Source organism: Pelmatolapia mariae, linkage group LG5, assembly GCF_036321145.2.
Source record: "Pelmatolapia mariae isolate MD_Pm_ZW linkage group LG5, Pm_UMD_F_2, whole genome shotgun sequence".
Lineage (NCBI taxonomy): Eukaryota > Metazoa > Chordata > Actinopteri > Cichliformes > Cichlidae > Pelmatolapia > Pelmatolapia mariae.
This window is the reverse complement of record NC_086231.1, coordinates 12,178,390-12,196,434: the sequence shown is the minus strand read 5'-3', so window position 1 is coordinate 12,196,434 and position 18,045 is coordinate 12,178,390. Positions and strand designations below refer to the sequence as shown.

Genomic DNA, 18,045 nt, shown 5'->3' with positions numbered 1-18,045 from the left:
TGAATTTGACCTGTACCTTTTGTTTCACATGCAAATGATGTGGCATTAACAAAATTTCAAACTGTTTATCACATTAAATGAAGATGACAGCATGACTGCTACATTTAGTTTAAAGGGGGAAAAATCTGCCTTCCTCTGGAACATGTCTTACACTCCTCTACTCCCTTTCTTTTTCATCCCATTCATTTCCCAGTTAAATACTTTCTGATGGAGTCAAACCAGAATGCAGCACACGATTCATATTAAAGGGCTTCAAAGAGGTTTTAGAATTTATCTTCATATCTCATTGTGTATCATCTCTGCCTTCTGACTAAGTGAGATGTATTGTTGAACTCACTCATCATTTGACACTGGTCGATATTCCTCTGCCTTCTACAGACACCATCTGCAGCTACTGTTGTTTCTTGGCATCGAGACCACATCTGTTTTTCATATCAGTGTTAGGGTTTCATGTCTGACTGTTAGTACACACCTCAAGCAACTGCAGAAAACAGTCTCTGGAAATCTCCTTATTTTAAATCTGACAGTGATAATGATAATGGTTTCCAATTGTTGCTCCGTTTTGGCCAAGGTTACTGATTTTCCTTTGTGGTCTGTCTGGAAGATTTTGCAGCAGCTGATTTTGAGGGTGACATCACTCACCATTCAGCCAGTTACTGCAAGTGTAATGTCCAATGTAGTAACTCTTCATCTAGCATTCATCTACCTTTGATTATAGCAACGTGTTTGTAAGGGGTATGTAATAAAATGTAAGTCTTAATATAAACTGCTCAAAAAAATTAAAGGAACACATTTTGATCAGAGTATAGCATCAAGTCAGTTAAACTTCTGTAATATTGATCAGGTCAGTTATGTAGCAGCTTTTAAGCTGCTTTGGTCTTAATGAAATTGACAACAGGTTCACTAGAGGGGCAACAGTGAGACAACCCTCAGGTTTTACAGGTGGGGGCCACTGACATTTTTACGCCTCATCTTTTCTGACTGTTTTTTCACTAGATTTGCATTTGGCTAGGTCAGTATCACTATTAGTAGCATAAAGTGATACCTGGGCCCCACGTACAGCTAATCATAGGTAATCCAGCTCCTCCAGGAAGGTACTTCAGTAAGTACCATTGCCAGAAGGTTTGCTTAATCACCCAGCAAAGCCTGAAGAGCAAAGAGGAGATTCCAGGAGACAGGCAGTTACTCTAGGAGAGCTGGACAGGGCCGTAGAAGACGCTTAACCCATCAGAAGGACCGGTGTCTGCTCCTTTGTGCACGGAAAAACAGGATAATCACTGTCAAAGCTACAAAATGTCCTCGGCAGGCCACTAGTGTGAATGTCTCTGACCAAAAAATTAGAAACAGACAGTTGCCAGACAGTTGCTGTGGAACCCAAGTGGCAAATGCTATAGAATACAAGAATAGGCAGGTCCACCACTGGTGCACTGTGCTTTTCACATATGAGAGCAGGTTCACTCTCAACACATGTGACAAACACAAAAGCACCATAGAAGCCATAACATTGTTACACTGTTTGTAACATCATTCAGCATGACTGGTTTGATGGTGGGTCAGAGATCGGCTGAGGAAAAATATCTACGAAGAGACACACAGACCTCTACAGTTCAGGCTGCTGTTAGATATTGGGATGAAATCATTGTCAGACCCTTTACTGGTGCCATTATTTTTACTGTATTGGTACTGACAATTACAGTCTGTTTTGTGTTAAAACACTCTTTTTGATAAGGTTTTTCTCTTTCCTCCATTAGAAAACTGTGTCCTAGCTCCACTGGGAGAGTGGAGCGAGTGGAGCGTCTGTCTCCGGGATGGCGTCACCTGTGGTTTCAGGTGGGGTAAGCAGACGAGGACTCGGGTGGGTGGCCAGACCGGGAAAACGCCTGACGATAAAGCGGCACCAATCTGCCCACCTCACAGCGAGACACAGAGGTGCAGGATGAAAAAAAAGTGTACCACAGGTGAGAAAGGATACGAACCAGTAAGAAGGATGGCAATCACAGGTGCGAACAGTAGGTGCACTGAGGGCTGAAAGATTTAGCGGTTAATGGGTTTAAGAAACAACAACAGATTCTATCATCTGCTTCTAATAAGTCGGATGCCACTGATCATTTAGCTGCTTTATTTATTATGTTGGACTGCCAACATGTGGAATTCCCTGTGGTGTTTGGTATTGTGTTCTGTTCTGTGTTGTTGACACACTTGTGCACTTTATAATGCCAAGTGGGGGAGAATGAACCCTATAAAATATTCCAACATGTGCTACTTCTAATTAACACTTGTAGGCAGACGTTACTAGTTTTCTTGTCCCTGCAGCATAATCTAGGGGTGTAGAATGAAAGGGACAGCTATGGAGCATATGTAGTGGGGCTGAATGGAAGCAAAAGTTAATTTAAAGATTCAGGGTTTTTTATTTGCATTGCTTAGAAGAATCTAAGTGGATACAATAAAGCCTTAATTTGTACAGGGCACTGTCTTTGATTAATGCTGAAGTCAGTGTCATGGTCAGGGTTTTGCAGGTTATTGCAGTGGTTCTTTAACCGTGAGTTGGGCCCAAATAGCAAGTTTTAAGAGGCTCTGCGGGACAGTTGTGCACCACTAGGGAATTAATAGTGAACCTAGGTTAAATATATGTGATTTACATTCATGGTAAGATCAAATGTAATCAGAGTATGTTTGTCGGACATATTAGATTGTGACATTAAAAATTTTAAAAAACTAAGTCATTGTGTGAAAAATTTACACGCCACGATTCAATAGCTTGTAGAACCTGTGGCAGCAATGACTTGAAGAAAATTCAAGTACTGTATTTGCTTACTGTATGACTTTCTCACATCATTCTGGTCTACTCTTGTTTACAAAGCTGCAGGCACTGGTTCATCCACAACTCTCTTAAGGTCCCAGTGCAGCATTCCGATTGAGTTGAGGTCTTGACTGGGTCATCACGACAAGCGAATTCTTTCTTTTGAGGTGTAGCTCTTGGGATTTTTGCTGTTTCTCTGAGCACTACAGTGTCATTGGAGTTAATTTTTTGGAACATCCACTCCTGGGAAGATTGGCGCCTGTCCTGAATGTTTTCCACTTTATCAGTGCAGAATAATATCTTTCAGATTGTTTTGAAATGGACTTATAACCCTTCCTGCATGCATAAGCTAGCAACAGTTGCTTCTCTAAGATAACTGTTGGTGTCAAATGGCAAAAAATATTTTTTTTAAAGAGGTGGCGACAGTTCAGTTAATCAAGGATCAATTAATCAACTGCATTTGACTAGCAAAACCTGGCCCCTCCTTAACCTCTTAATTTCTATGGAAGCTGTAAAGAGGTTTTTTTGCACACACTGCTTCTCCAGTTCGTTGGCTTAGTTTCTGTTAAATAAATATGTCATATTTTTATTTATCTTAGATTGTATTTACATTTGCAAACCTACTAAGGACCAGATTATTTTGTTATGTTCTGATACGTAAAACCTTAATGTTTAAATTGGGTGTACTTTTTTTTATAAATATTTATTGATGTTATAATTACCTGTAGCTAGTTTTGGGGTTTCATTGCATTTCTGTTTAATGACTCCTGTCCTTTACTGCTTCTGTGCTGTGGACTTCATAGTCAAATTGCAGGATAATGCTAAAACTCAAGAACAAGCAGCCCCCTGCCCCCCATTAACCATAAAACACAAAAGCATTCCTTCACAATGATTTTTCTTTAGAAGATCACCGATAATCCTTTTTTAATCTAATGTGTTTATCAGCATGACACCATAATTTGTCTCTAATGTGCGCCCAATCTTACGAATGACAAAATATTGGTTTTCTGATTAAACATCGTCGTGGTTAGCTTTTTAAGAATATGATTAATGTTCAAGTGTCTGTAGGAAATGGAAAACAAATAGCGAACATCTTGAAAAATTGGATCATTTTGTGCCTAAGTTGCTGGACTTGCTCTGTTGCTTCTGATAACTAGAAGTCAGTGGCTAGAAGGGTTTGTTGCATTAATAGAAACCTACGTCAGTTTGGAGAATTGTTTTTCTTTTTTCTTTTTTTGGGCTGGACAATCTTAAAGACAGATGAGATGAGTTTCATTCTATACGAAATATCCTGAAAGATGCATCTATGGCCTGTTATTGAGGATTTCTCTTTAACATAACATAGATAAAAGTGAGAACCTCTAGTATGCCCAACTCGCTCTGCTCTCTGTGGCTAAAAATGGGCTTGTGTTTCTTTATCTTGGCCCCACCGCAGCAAGATTACATCTTAAAACATCACACATCCTCAGCTACATCAGAGGTTTGTGCATTCAGGCTGCTTTCACCCAGGGATATTGAGCCTCTTGAATTTGGTGTGGAGATAGACCGATGATCACGCCCAGGGCTTAAAGTTCATCATGTGTTTTTGTTCATGAGAGTCCAAGGGAACCTGAAAATAGACTCCACTGCAAAGCTTAAAAAAATAAATAAATGTTTTGGAGCTCCCGCGTTGTGGAAATGCTGTCATTACTCGTTAAAACTGCATTTAGTCCCTTGTTCTTGGGCCTTGATCAGAACTATTGTACTGGAGTCGGTCCCTGGCTCTTCTATTAATGGTTCATATCCAAAACATTATAAACCAAACTTGGCAACAGTTTCTGCCCTCCCGTAAAAAACAAGTTGTTGTTGTGACTTTTTTTCTTCTCCTTCTTGTACAATCAACACTTGAAGCTGTGAAAAAGTTCAATAAAGACAGCAAATCAAAAACAATGCACATGCATAGGGCTTAACTTTTCTAAGCCAACACTAATTTCTGTTTAGAGCTGCAAATTTTAGTGTGTCTGTGCACATCCCTGTGTATTTTCCATTTCTTCCACAATGGAAGGCATGTCATTTGAAGTAATTATCATTATCATTGTCAGATCGTATGTCCGGTGGCATCAGCAGAGGAAGAAATCTGATCCAACAGAGTCTGGAGCAGGGATCAAGCTCCTGGACCTAATAGCACACATCTGGGATAAAAGAGTGCTGTGGCATCTCCCTAGCATTCCTCCGTTGTCCCAGATTAGACAGCTCTAGTCTTTTAATGCCCAGTTTCATGTTGTCTTATTGTTTTCAGATGATGGGGAAGGACGTGGGTCTCGTCTCCCAACCCTGCTCTCCCCTCTGTTTTCACCAAAGGCAGCAAACTGTCATGGGCTAACGAGGATATGTTACTCCTTTTCCTGGCAATTTAGAAACATCTGACATAGGCAGTTAGGATGTTACGTTGTCAGAAAATGTGTTGGCTAGACCATTCTGTCGCTTTTCATTCTTTTTTTTATTAACTTATCAGCATTAACTGTGGTGCCCGAGGTCTGAGACAGAACATGTTCAACACAGAGTGACTGACACTGCCATGGCAAAGAAAAAAGCTCAAACAAAATAAAATACCTATAGATATAACTTTGGCAGATCTCCCCCATCAGGGTGTCTCCTTGTGAAGCACGGCTTCCAGTGCTGCTGTTATTTAACTTTTGTCTGAAAGCCCCTTAAGATCAGATATATTTGTGCTTTTGTGATTCCACGTTTAATGTATGCAAAGAGCAAACGTGAACTTGTTTGACAAATTAATGCGTCTTTAATGTTGAGGATTTTTTTTTAAACAAATACTAATAATTTGTAACTTAATATAATAAGCTCACCATTAAAAACAGAAAGCAGTCATCCTTTCTTGCTTGGAATTTCTGTGGTTAATGTGAGGCTGTTAACTAAACTAATGCTCTAATGTTCTTAGTCTTGTATTTATTGTCAGTGCTTTCAGTTGTGAGAACATTAACTAAATATGCAGTTATATTATTTTTACAATCATTACGTATTTGGACAATGACTCTTTTCTTGTAATTTTCTCTCTGTATACCATTACAGAGTTTTTGAAACTGTCCAGATGTGACTGAAGACACTTTCAGTTTCAAATCAGACTTAACAAAGTATTGCAGTAACTGTGTTAATTACAGTTACTGTAATTACAGCTATTTTAATTTTTTTTTTTATTATTATTTATATAAGAATTGCACCCGTTTGTAAAGACAGTTCCTCATTTCCTTACATCTGTCAGTGTTAGGACTGCCAGTGGATTCAGATCACTACTGTCCATTGTTCATGTGACTGCTGGATTTTGAAGTGTACAGGGCTATACTCTCTGCTCAGATTGATTCAAACAGAACTGCAAAACTGATCTGACCGTGCTTTACAGTGCAAATGGATAATGACCCAAAGCATATTCCAAAGGCACCAAAGAGTTTCTCTAGGTAAGGAAATTGATTATTCTTGTATGGTCAAAAGCTGTGGTTCTTTAGAGCATGCTTTCAGAATTCTTGCAGAACTGTAAACCTTAAGGCAGTTACACTAAAGGCCTGCAGAGCATATCAAGGACATGTATATAGTGATGTGCATGGGTTTTAGATGCCAGGCAGTCAGTAACTGCAAGAGATTCCCAACCAAGTTTTTAACCAAATCAAGTATTAAAAACAGACCTTATATTAATACGTTAGTTTGTCTACTTACTTTTGAGCCTGTGAAACATCTTGATTGTCTGATTTCAAATCAGCTGTGGTAGTGTACAGAGGCAAAATTACAAAAAAGTGTTTTATTGTCCAAATATTCATGAACTTAAATGTATGTGACAAAAATGAGACTAGATGATCCAAGTACTATATAGAGGAAATCATGTCAGTACTTCACAAACACCTAAGGCACTAAAAGTACACCTTGAGTTTTTACTTATCACCTAATTGTACACATTCCCCAGTCAAAGTGTGGATTATGTGTGGGTGCTTCAATTAACCAGGATTTAACCACTTCTGAGATTTAAGAAACCAAAAATAGTCGAGGTATTTTTGTGCATTTTTGCATCAACTTGTAAACTAAGCGACCAAAAATCAGCTGGCTGTAACCCCAACCTGCATGAATGAGGGGAAAAAAATCAAATCACAAGCTGTGTGATTATCTGTATTCCACCCGCATGTTGATAACTCAAACAATCTTTCCATAAGTTTGGTCTGCATGTATGTATTTGTGAAATGGCTTTGTGGCTACAGACACATGTTTGCCATTAGCATGAAAACATTAAATTGTATTTATGGTGGTGATAATCTCCCAAAGTCAGACTGATTTACTCAGCTTGCATTTAAAAAGGGAAAGCAGCAGTATAGCCCCTATTTAGGCCTTAATGTATTTCCTCTGCTGTAAAATTGAAAGTGGCTGCATAGCTAGTGTTTTATGATGCAGTGCAACACAAATGTAAACTGGAAGGAAACATCTATGGTTGAAGTCCAGCAGCATGCATCTGTCTTGCATCTGTATTACAACAGACAAAAACAACTGTGGTTGAACTTCCTTGTCAAAGGTCCATTTCTCATTATTTTTCCATCAGTACTTTACATAATTATAAAACCAAAGTGGAAATGAATGGATAAAAGTCATAATGCAAAACTGTAGACCCACATGGCTTTTTGACTGGTCATTACTTTTTCCCTCTAAATGGTAAAAAATAAAGCAAACCTTGATTCACTCAAGGGATTCCTTTTAGTAGAGAATACAACTGCAGCTGTACTTCAGTTTTTAATGTACTTAAAGCAACACAAATCAAGTACAGGCTCGGTACAGCCCCACAGACCACTCGTGGCTCTGCACGCTACAGCTACCTAGCCAACGACAAGTTCAAAACACAATGCAAAACACATTAAAACACAATATAATAAAATAATTCAGAGAACAGGGCTGGGATTAACTGGGATAAGCAAGTGTGTGTACTTTATCCGTATCCTACGGTACTAACAGTAAAAAACAGATTTGTGCTGACTTGATTTGTGAACACATGAGCAAGGACACTGGTGGGTTTTTTGGAAGACCACTGCCAGTTCTGGTTTTAGCTATAGATGACGAGAATTTTACCAAAATTTGATGGATCACCAATGCATTTAACACAGACATTTCTCCAGAAGACTGTCAAAGTGCAAAAATCTGCCGTTTCTGCAGTCCCTGCAGATCCCTGTGGCTTTCTGTCTCTGTAGCTAATTTACCCTTTCACGACAACTGCACAGGAGTGACTTTTCATATTAGCCACTTATTAAAATTATATAAAGGCTTAGCTTTATGAGTTTTAGAGGTTTGACTCCCACATTCTTTATTCACTGCACATTTTGCTCCTGCAACCACAGAAATATGTAACATTTTACTGCACTGGAGTTCATCCTACCGTTTGCTGACCCCATCTATAACTCGTTTGCTAGCTTACAGATTGAAACATTTTTTTCTACTCCGTGATGTTGACAAGAGACATGTTTTGGACTGGGCCCAGTGTCAATTAATAGGGACCATGTGTGACATTTATAAAGGGACTTTTGAGGCGACACAGGGATATTATCCAGATCATTTTATATCAGGATGTGAGCTCATTTACTGGTCTGGCACAACAAGAGAATCCGGCTAATTGTGATGCAAGTAAGACGGCAAAAAGACCACAAACATCCTGTCAGCCGCTGTCAAATGAAAGACAAAATTATTATATGGCTGATCCTTAGTTTCAGTTTGGTATTATTACACCTCTCAGATTAGATAATTATATTTGTTAAAATGGAAAGTATGGCTTGTTTATGTGATGTTTTTTTAGCAGCCTCGTCATGAAATTTCACACATGCCGATCATGTTTCTTACTTTACACGTGTTTTGAAGCAATGTGTGATTTTACCTTCAACCAAACACACTTGAGAATATACTTCTGTAGGCTTTTATAAGTATTTAAATTGTCAGACTTTCAGTTTGTTTTTTCTCTCATTTCTTGAGGATAAAAGGAAAATTCTAGCTGTGATGCGTTGGATTGTATACCATCCTCACTCAGTTATTTTAGATTTCAGTTTCAAACACTGCTACTTTGGTCTGTACAGTACAGAACTCAGTGTGCCCTCTCATCCCATAACATATGGATCTGGGTAAAGTTGCAATGTAACCCAACACAGACAGTGAGCTAAAGTGCTTTTTTCCAAGTACCACATGTATTAAGTTACTGCACATTGAACACAGTGCAGAGGTAGCCTCGGGGCAGCTAAACCCTGGACAACAGGTACTTTTTAAGGAGTAAGTTTGCTCCACAGTGTCTCTTGTTCTCTCACTTTCATTTCTTAGATGTCTTTAAAGCATTTTTAAAGGCAGAAAGTGAAGAAAGCAAGTAATGAAATTTTCTTGCATTCTTTCAGACTGCCCTTCAGTCTGTGGGCAGAGATGAAAAAAGTGTGTTCTTAGGTGGTTTCCAAACATTTTCATGAGGTTTTATGTTAGTGTGACTGATTCAATTTGGCAGGATTCAACCAATTTCAATGTACTTTTCTAACATCTTTATAAGATTATTGAGATTTGGACATCTAGTGTGCTGCACAGGTGGTCCTTGTATAAAGTGAATGTATCAAAGATGCCCCAATGTTCCGCTTCAGTACTAATTTTGCAACTAGCAGGCATCTTTTGTCCTTAAGGATCTACAGTTTCCTGCACGACATCCTCCGCGATGTGCCTGAAAGTTAAAGCTTCCTTCACACGCAATTGTTCTCACTGTACCTGATGTTCAACTTTTACTCAAGCTTTTTTTTAGCTTTCGGTGTACTTTGGTACACAGACTGGATTGATAAGTGTGTGCTTGTTTAAATTAATATGTCACATTTCATGACATTTGGCAGTAGCTTTCCCTATTTCTGCTATAGGGTAGGGGATTTGTATGTGGAAGCTGTGGATTAGGCGACAGAGTGGTTTGTTGCTTTTCTCCAGCTCAGTATAGCTGTTTAAGATATGGTTTAAACAGTCATAATCCCCGAGATTGGTTCTGTGATTCATTTTGGATGGATGGATGGATGGATGTTCCTACTTGCACCACCCATTACCGTCTCATTTTGAGTTTATTCCTTTGTTTGGCGTGACTGCATTTGATTGGACCATGTTGACGTTCCACATACCACTTGTAGACTGAACTAACATTGGATAGTTATCCAACCCTCCATCTGGTGAGGAATTTAAAACTAAAGCAGTCCTTTTCACAATCATACAAAGTCATGCAGTAATACTGTTCTACCACTGTCACCACTGGAATCTTCCTAACAGACTGGACACTCACCAGTCTCAGTGAAGCTCCAGTCAAAAATGTTCCTCATAGATATTTTCGACCATAATTCAAGAATGGAAACGTCTATTTTTTAAGTAACTTGTGTCATCGCTCAGCTGTACTGCTTGTACGTGTTAGTTGGTTTCACTATTCTGAGGATGTGTGCACACCCAAAAGGGCTCCATGCTGATTTGTCATCCATTATGCTGATGTATGTGTTTCTTTTTTCTTTCACAACATGTGGTTCTGATTATAACCGAGTTGTGCAAGGAGTCAGCATAGGCTCAAGAGCATAAAACCATAAAATTTGATCTTTTTATCCTTGTTTAGTAAATGTGAGCCCTTTGAGATATGGCCAAATCTCACTGAGATATTATCTGGATTTAAATGGCCACTACACATTTTCCTCATCCCTGCTGGCACATAGTCTTACAGACCCGAAGTAAACAAAGTCATTGTGCCTCACTCACACATGAGTGTTCATTCCAAAATGGCAGAATAGGTTGCCATCACTTCACAAAACTAAAATTCTAAAATGAACTGACATGTTTTTCATGTGTTCCACATTGATGGTAAACATCTTGTGAATAAAATCGCTTCGTTTTAGTGGTTTGGCTAAAAAAAGAATCTCAGCTCGGCGCTGCCACTTTCATCAAAATTAGGTTGTTTGATTAATGACCGAGGGCCCAACACGGGAAGTTTAGACCAACTACAGTCATTTCAAGGCTACACATTCCAATAAATAAATGGCAAAACATTTTTTTATCCAACCTTTTAAAAATCTGTAATTACAAAAAAGAAGAAGAATAATTAAGTATACTTTATTTTACACTAATGCAGGAAAACAATATCCATCAGTCTGTGTTCTGATGATATCATCACTAATAAATCCAATCTGGTATTTTTCATAGAGAAGTCTGTCAATTTGGGAAAACAACCAAGAAACTGTGCCCAAAAACTGTAGTGTAAAAATTCCCATATGAAGCGGAGACACTCAGAAGTTTTGGCTTGGTGTGTTCAGGTCAACAGTTTACTGGCGACACATGTAAGAGTTTGATGTCTGTTTTCATTGTTTAACATAAAAGTGGAGAAATTCTCCAAAAGAGTTTGTGATGTGGTCGCACATTTTAATGTCATGGTTTTAGTGCAAAGATGGAATTCAGTAGAATAATCACCAGGGCAACATTTGTATTTCTGTGTCTGCACACGCACTGTGAACGTTTATGTTTGCGTGTGTGTTTGTAGTCTTCCTGTGGTCAGATTGTTATGGGATGAGCAGGGGAGTTTTCCAGCACTATGCTTGATTCAGTTAAGATAGCTGGGAGATATTCCACTCTCATGACATACCAGCTTCAACACATGTGGTTCGCTGTCTCCATTTTTTCTTTTGTGTGTGTGTGTGTGAGAGTGTGTGAGAAAGAGAGCGAGAGAGAGAAAATAATCACCTAGAGCAGGAGAAAAGGGTGAACACTGTTGCATATAAAGATTTTTTTACTTGTAGGCAGAAACTGGTCTTCTCCAACTCACATATGTGGTCAAGGTGTGTGTGGCTGAGGGTTCCGCGCTTGCAGGAATCAGGTTATGATGATTCTGTACTTTACATTGCAACAGACAAGATAGCTTAAAACTAAGAAACCATTAAAATAATAGATCAAAAGATCTGAGATACTCACACAGAAAGCACCTTGACTCAGCTCTGCGTGCTAAAAGCCAGGGGGGAGAGAAAACGAAGTGTAATTTTTGTTTGTAATATTGGAAGAATAAATAAATGATCCACAGTCAAAGGTAAACACTTCACAGCAACAGAGATGATGTCCAAGCTCTGCAGAAGCAGAGGAATAGTAATGGAGTGGTGCACCCTGCATTATCTGGGTACTTCCATACATAGAGTCTGGATAATGTGGCAAGTAGTGATTTTTCTCGCAGAGCTACAACCAAAAGGTCTTTCTTTAAGTTTGGAAGCACAGTGAGAAGACAAGAAGTGGGGTCCAGGAAAATGATAGTTACTCTGGACTAATCCTGTTGTGTAATCATGTATGGCTATAGGTTTACTCAGTGTAGAGTTGATGCACACTCTTATCCATAACATAAAACTATCCCAGATCCAAAAAGTAAATATATTTTTCAGACTTTACTATAATGCTCATAGTTTGAGTTATTTTCTTCCATGAATTACATCGTTTCCATGTTACCCAGAAACGGATGTACAGGCAGACTCAAAATCGCATCAGTATCCATCAATGTATAGTAAACATGAACAAATTGCTGTTGTACTGATAACAACGCCACACGGTTCAGCTAGTAGCACAAGGATTTCATCATTTGTGGCACCACGCTGAAAGCACTCAGCAGTTCGTTCATTCGTGACCTTGCAGCTGTAGCACTGGTAGCTGACGCCTTCCACCATCTGAAGCAAGGACATGATGTAACTTCACAGCAGTTCCTGATAGGCAGAGTGGAACGTGAAAGTTATTATATCTCGACGTATTAACTTGAAATTTGGAGTTATGGGTGGAAAAAAATAAAAACATTTCAGCAGCAGAAACAAGCTTGCATGCAAACTATTCCAAGTCAGCTAATTCAGTCAATGTAGCCTTTAACCTCCTAGCTTACCAAGATTTATAGAATCTGTAATTATTAAAAGAAAAGTAATCAAGTCTGAATTGTGAACTTACACCATTATTACTCACATAAATTCAGATGTAACGCGTGGATATTCATATGCACGTTTTAACAGTCACCAGAGGGTTTCAGTTTTAACAATTTGCTAGTGTGTATAATGTAGACACACAGATAGTACAGAGGCATTTTGGGACAACCTGCCCTTATTCTCAATCATCAACACAGCTTCCAAAATGAAACACTTTGTGACAGCACTAATGAAGGACAGATTTCAAAAATGAAGAGATGTCAGGGGGGGAAAGGAGAGAAGAAGTGCATGGAGAGGGAAAAGAGGAATTGAGGAATTGAGTTTTAAGAAGAATATAAGGAGAAGAGACAGTGCGGATTTAAAAAGCCCAATCTGTGAGGATACGCTCTTATTACTAATGAGGGGCAGATGACAGCAGTGGGGGGGTGAAAGCACACAGTATTAAACGTTCTTTTCATCACTTTAGCTGTTGACGTGACAGAAATATAACTAAATATCAGTAAAAACAAAGTGTGAGCGTCAATATGTAACTAACCTACGAAGACGAATTCGTTTCACTGCGACAGCCTCAACAACACCACGCACACAGCTGACTTAGAGACTGGCAGGCTGAGATATCTGGATTGGTTTGTGGGAAGAAAGTAGAAACTCCAGGATTGCCCCAAAAATGCAAGGGATGTTCTGCTGAACAAGGCAGTTACAACACCACCGTGCCGCTGTGGAGCTGCGCAAAGGCAACCAGCAGTTTGAATTGATGGATGTGATTTTGTGTGCATGACACAGTGAAAGCACCATCTGTATTTTCTTCATCTGTGCAATGTGCGCAGCGTACGTCCAAATGTTTTGGATGGAATGAGATGGAGCGAAAACAAAAGGAAAGACGGCCAAAAGAAAAGAAAGGAATTGTAATTCTTTTTGAATTGTTTGTGTTTTTTCTGAGCATCAGTTTTCGAGTTCACTTTAGCCTTTTTCAATCCAGCGTGAAACCCAACTTACCAATGAAGTAATAAGAAGAGAAAATAAAAACCTTTCAAATTTAAAAACAAAAATCCTTACCAAGCCTTACGAAATATATTTATTAACCCACCAAAATACTTTATAAATGTTGAGCTCAAGAGGTTAAATAAAGTGAATGAATTAAAAATGCCTCTTTGATGCAGGGTTTATACTGAGTAGTGCAGAATAATTGCATTGCACATAAAAAAGAACATGTTAACACTATTATATGCAGTCTCATAGAAATCCAACTAAAGCCTTAGTCCTTTTATTGCTTCTATTGTAGTCTTAGTTTCCTGTTCTTAGCTTGTGGCAGCCTGTATGTTCCTCCGTTTCAAGGCTCCACATGTTGTGTGTTCAGACACATTCTTCTACATAACTTGGTTTCAATAAGCGTTTGTTTTTTTTTTGTTTGTTTTGAGTTACTGTTGCATTCTTATCAGCTTGAAGCAGACTGGCCATTCACCTCTGACCTCTGACATCAACGAGGCAGACTGGATGTCCTTTCAGATCATTCTCTGTAAAGATGTTTGTGCGGGAAAATCCCAGCAGGTCAGCAACCCATCCGTCACCAAAAACAAGCCATGTTCAAAGTCACTTACATCTATTTTCTTCCTCATTCTGATGATCAGTTCGAGCAGGTCTTTTTGACCATGTGGCTCATTAGAGATCGGCTAGTGAGCACATATTAATAGATATGAAATGGATTACTTGTTAAGTTAGAGATATATTTTTTATTTTTGGCAGGTGGGGCAGAAAGATTCTTTATGAACGCTAGTGTGACCACGAGAGTATGTTTCTTGGGGTTTGCTTCCTTTCTTCTTCTTTTACTGCCTCTCTGCGTGCAGTTGTTTTTACTCTGATGTCCAACCAAGCTCTAAATCAACATCAGTGCTATATATTACAGAAAATGATTCCACCTTTAAGCTTATGCCAGAGATACTGAAGCTCTCCTCTCCTTTCCTGAACATTAAAACCACATTTTCTATCTAAGCTAAACCTTACCTTAACAGCATGAGACAGCTATATGAGATCTATGGTTAAGTTTTAAACTGATATGTCATGATGTATTTTGAAATACCAAAACATTTGTTCATTGGGTTCAGACCCACTAAAGTTTCATTTAAAGTCCTCGGGTCTTTAAAAATAAATGACATTACACATGATGCGTGTGTGTCCACAGCAGATAATGCATCAGATCAGTGCTGAAGAGCATTAAAAGCTTTTTCCTGTCTCTGTAAACATACGGCCTGTTATCAAAGCAGCTAAACATCACTGAGAACATTTTACTGAAACCTGCCTGATGTGGACCATCAGCCAACAGAACCTCAGAGCATCAGGTCACAGAATACAGTAATAGTCCAAGACCAGAACATTTTACACACACATTAAGTAAATTATTAACAAAGCTGGAAGGGTTAGCCAGTGGAGACCAACTGGGAAGATGAATCAAGCTGTTTAGGTTTAAGACAGCCTAATGGGTTTCTAAGGTAGAAGACAAACTACTGTCTGATGAGTCACACTACAACATAAAAGTGTTCTTTTTTGCTGTAGTGATTTCCAAACCGATCGTGTTAAAGGACACCTCAAAAAGCCTCTTTTTGTTTTCATTTTAAACCAAACACAATCTGAAAGATGGAATACCGTTCTGAAACATTTAGGAGTGCAAAAAGTTATTAGATGTAAAAGCTTTTAGGTTCTGCTCTTTTTCCAACCACCAAGCTCAGATTTCTTCAAGTTTTATTTCTTGTATTGCAGTATTGTTTAGACACTTTTCACTAAAACAATGCTGACATTTAGTAAGTGTCTTATAATGGAATTATTAACCTTTGCTTTGGATCCAGGAGTTGCAAAAACTGTTATCGGTTACTTTTGTGTGTTTTAAGATAAAAACACACAAAAGTAAGCATCAAAATAAGCTTGATAAAGATTTAAAAGTATTCTCTTCACCTTCAACACAGACTATGACTGAATAACTGGATTTATTTATAAATGTATAAATTATGATGAACAGGAGAAAAATCCTTCCATTTACTTTAGCTGTCTAGTGTGTGTTATTCACTTAAAAGAGGGTGATTTTATTGTGATTTAAATAAATATGTATATACATGCATATATGTTAATAAATAAAGTTTTTCTTTTAATTATGATTAAAATATGCATGTAGACAACTGATCTGAAATGCAGATGTGCCATGTGTGATATTTAATGTTTCATGTTGACTTGTTTTATCTGTTTATCTGTCAGAAAGAAGACAGAATAAAAAAGGAGGACTTGGAAAGAAGAAGGAGCGAAAACGGCTACGACTGCACACCAGCAACAGCGTTGGCAACTCAACAAACAGAACAACCACAGGGGAGCAAAGACATCATGGAGATCCCTGAGGGGGAGACAGACACGATGTAACATGGAACATAAATGAAAATATGTCATAAATCCGTATCATTTCCAAGCACCCAACCACAGAGGCCAGAAGCATAAATCGAGACTGCAATCCACCAAAATCCAAAAACTAAAAGTTCCTAAGAGGTCGCGCTTTTCACTAGTGTATTAAAACTGTCTAAAGTAGCAGCTTGGTGCAAGGAAAACTGTCCCTTCATCAGGTAAAGCAACCATTAACCTGCCTCCTTGGACTGAAATCCTCACAAAAAAATTGCTAATTTCAAGCTTCCCGTGCAGGAGCAGCGACATATGAACCATCTCTCAATCAGATTTTCAAATAATTATCTTTTAGTGATTTTATAGCCACAGATTTTTACACAGCTACATTTTCTCTGGTCATTTCATCAGTTTAGGAGAAATTTCAAGTTACAGTTATACAATTAATATTGAGTGCAGATTTAATTTTAGAGGTGGAAGTAAAATATCATATTAACAGGTTCGGAATTACAGATTACCTATTTTATGTAGGTTTAAGTTTCATGTACAGTTTTGACTTTTCTTCAGTATTTATTAATAAATTAAGGGGCTTAAAAATAAATCACACCCTACCCCAAACACCCCCCAACATAACTCAGAAGCTTAAAGTCCTGGTCGTGCATAGAAAAGAGCAGTGGCTGGTGAGCAAAGGATTATTACATAGTAAAGACAAACAGCATCCAGCTAAGTAAAGAACACCCTCCAGGAGGGTGGGGATATCATCATCCAAGCACAAAGAGAAGATTACATGAGAGAAATAACCAGAAACTACCCATCAGCCCCAAGAAGAGACAGACGACAAAAGCCAGAGTAGCTCTAGTACAGACAGACCGGACAGAAACTTGGATCAAATTGGACTGCAAAAATATTCAGTTCAATTTTATTTATATGAAATTTGTGAAGAAAAGAGCACGTCAAAAGCTTGGAATGGCTCATAAGTGTACCTGCTATATAATCTGCAAAACACTGTGGAGGAAAGAAAGGTGTGCTTTTGCTTCCCGTGGTCATCAGTATTTACTGAACTCTGGTGTGTGTAGAGCAGCACTTTCTACTCATATTTAGCCAAATGCAGCAGAAGCAACCCAGAAGTTTCTGAAGCTCACAAAGGAAAAACTGAAGACAGATGTTATAAAAGCAAAAAGCATGACATAAATATCATAAAGAGGCTTTTTAAAAAAGTGATGCCCATTATTTCCAGAGTTTAGGCTATCATTGCCTACAAATTATTTACTTTACATGCATTTGAGCTCCTGAAGACTGTGTATAAAGTGTCTGTTATTCATTATCATGATAAAACTAATATAACTGTAACTTGAATCAGTTTAAGAAAATAGCTACGATAACCACAACAAAGCCCTCAGTATCCAACAGAAAATAATGTTAACAAGAGCACAAATTGTTCTTTGCTTCTTCTTTTTCTTCTGCAGTTTCTAAAGTTGCTATTCCAGTGAACCTAAAAATGATAAGACTTGCTTTATTTATCCCAGCAGTTGGGAAATTACTGTCACAGCAGCCTGAACATGAAAACCAAACTATCTCTCTAAAATAAAAAAAAGCCTTAGAAGTTCCACATATTCAAGCTTGTTACTACAGAGTTTAACTTCACACTATGTATTTAAATCACAGTGACGGAAGTTATGAGTTAAGAATTTTATTTAGTTATATGCCGGCTTCTTTCTTTTATTTTCCCCTGACTTGTCTGATATGCACAAGTATACCTTGGTATGCATAGTTGGCGTAGCAAGATTGAATATGTGGGTATTTCTTCTTTTTTTTCCAGAGCTGATAAATGGCTTTGTCTCTTTAACAGCTTGCTTGCTGAATCAATATTTCATGACAAAGTGGCATTTTTTTTATCCACAGCACGAGCGTACATTTCAATAAATGTTTATT

General features: G+C 38.2%; 1 protein-coding gene across 1 annotated transcript in view; it reads left to right on the top strand.

Annotated features, from left to right (window-relative positions):
* The window catches only part of rspo4 (R-spondin 4), a 28,023-nt gene extending 11,905 nt beyond the window's left edge, over nt 1-16,118 (top strand). The window contains exons 4-5 of the mRNA XM_063474113.1: nt 1,752-1,958; nt 15,982-16,118. Of these exons, the coding sequence (XP_063330183.1) occupies nt 1,752-1,958; nt 15,982-16,118 (344 nt within the window). The remainder of the gene's footprint in view (nt 1-1,751; nt 1,959-15,981) is intronic.
* Nucleotides 16,119-18,045: the final 1,927 nt, after the last annotated feature.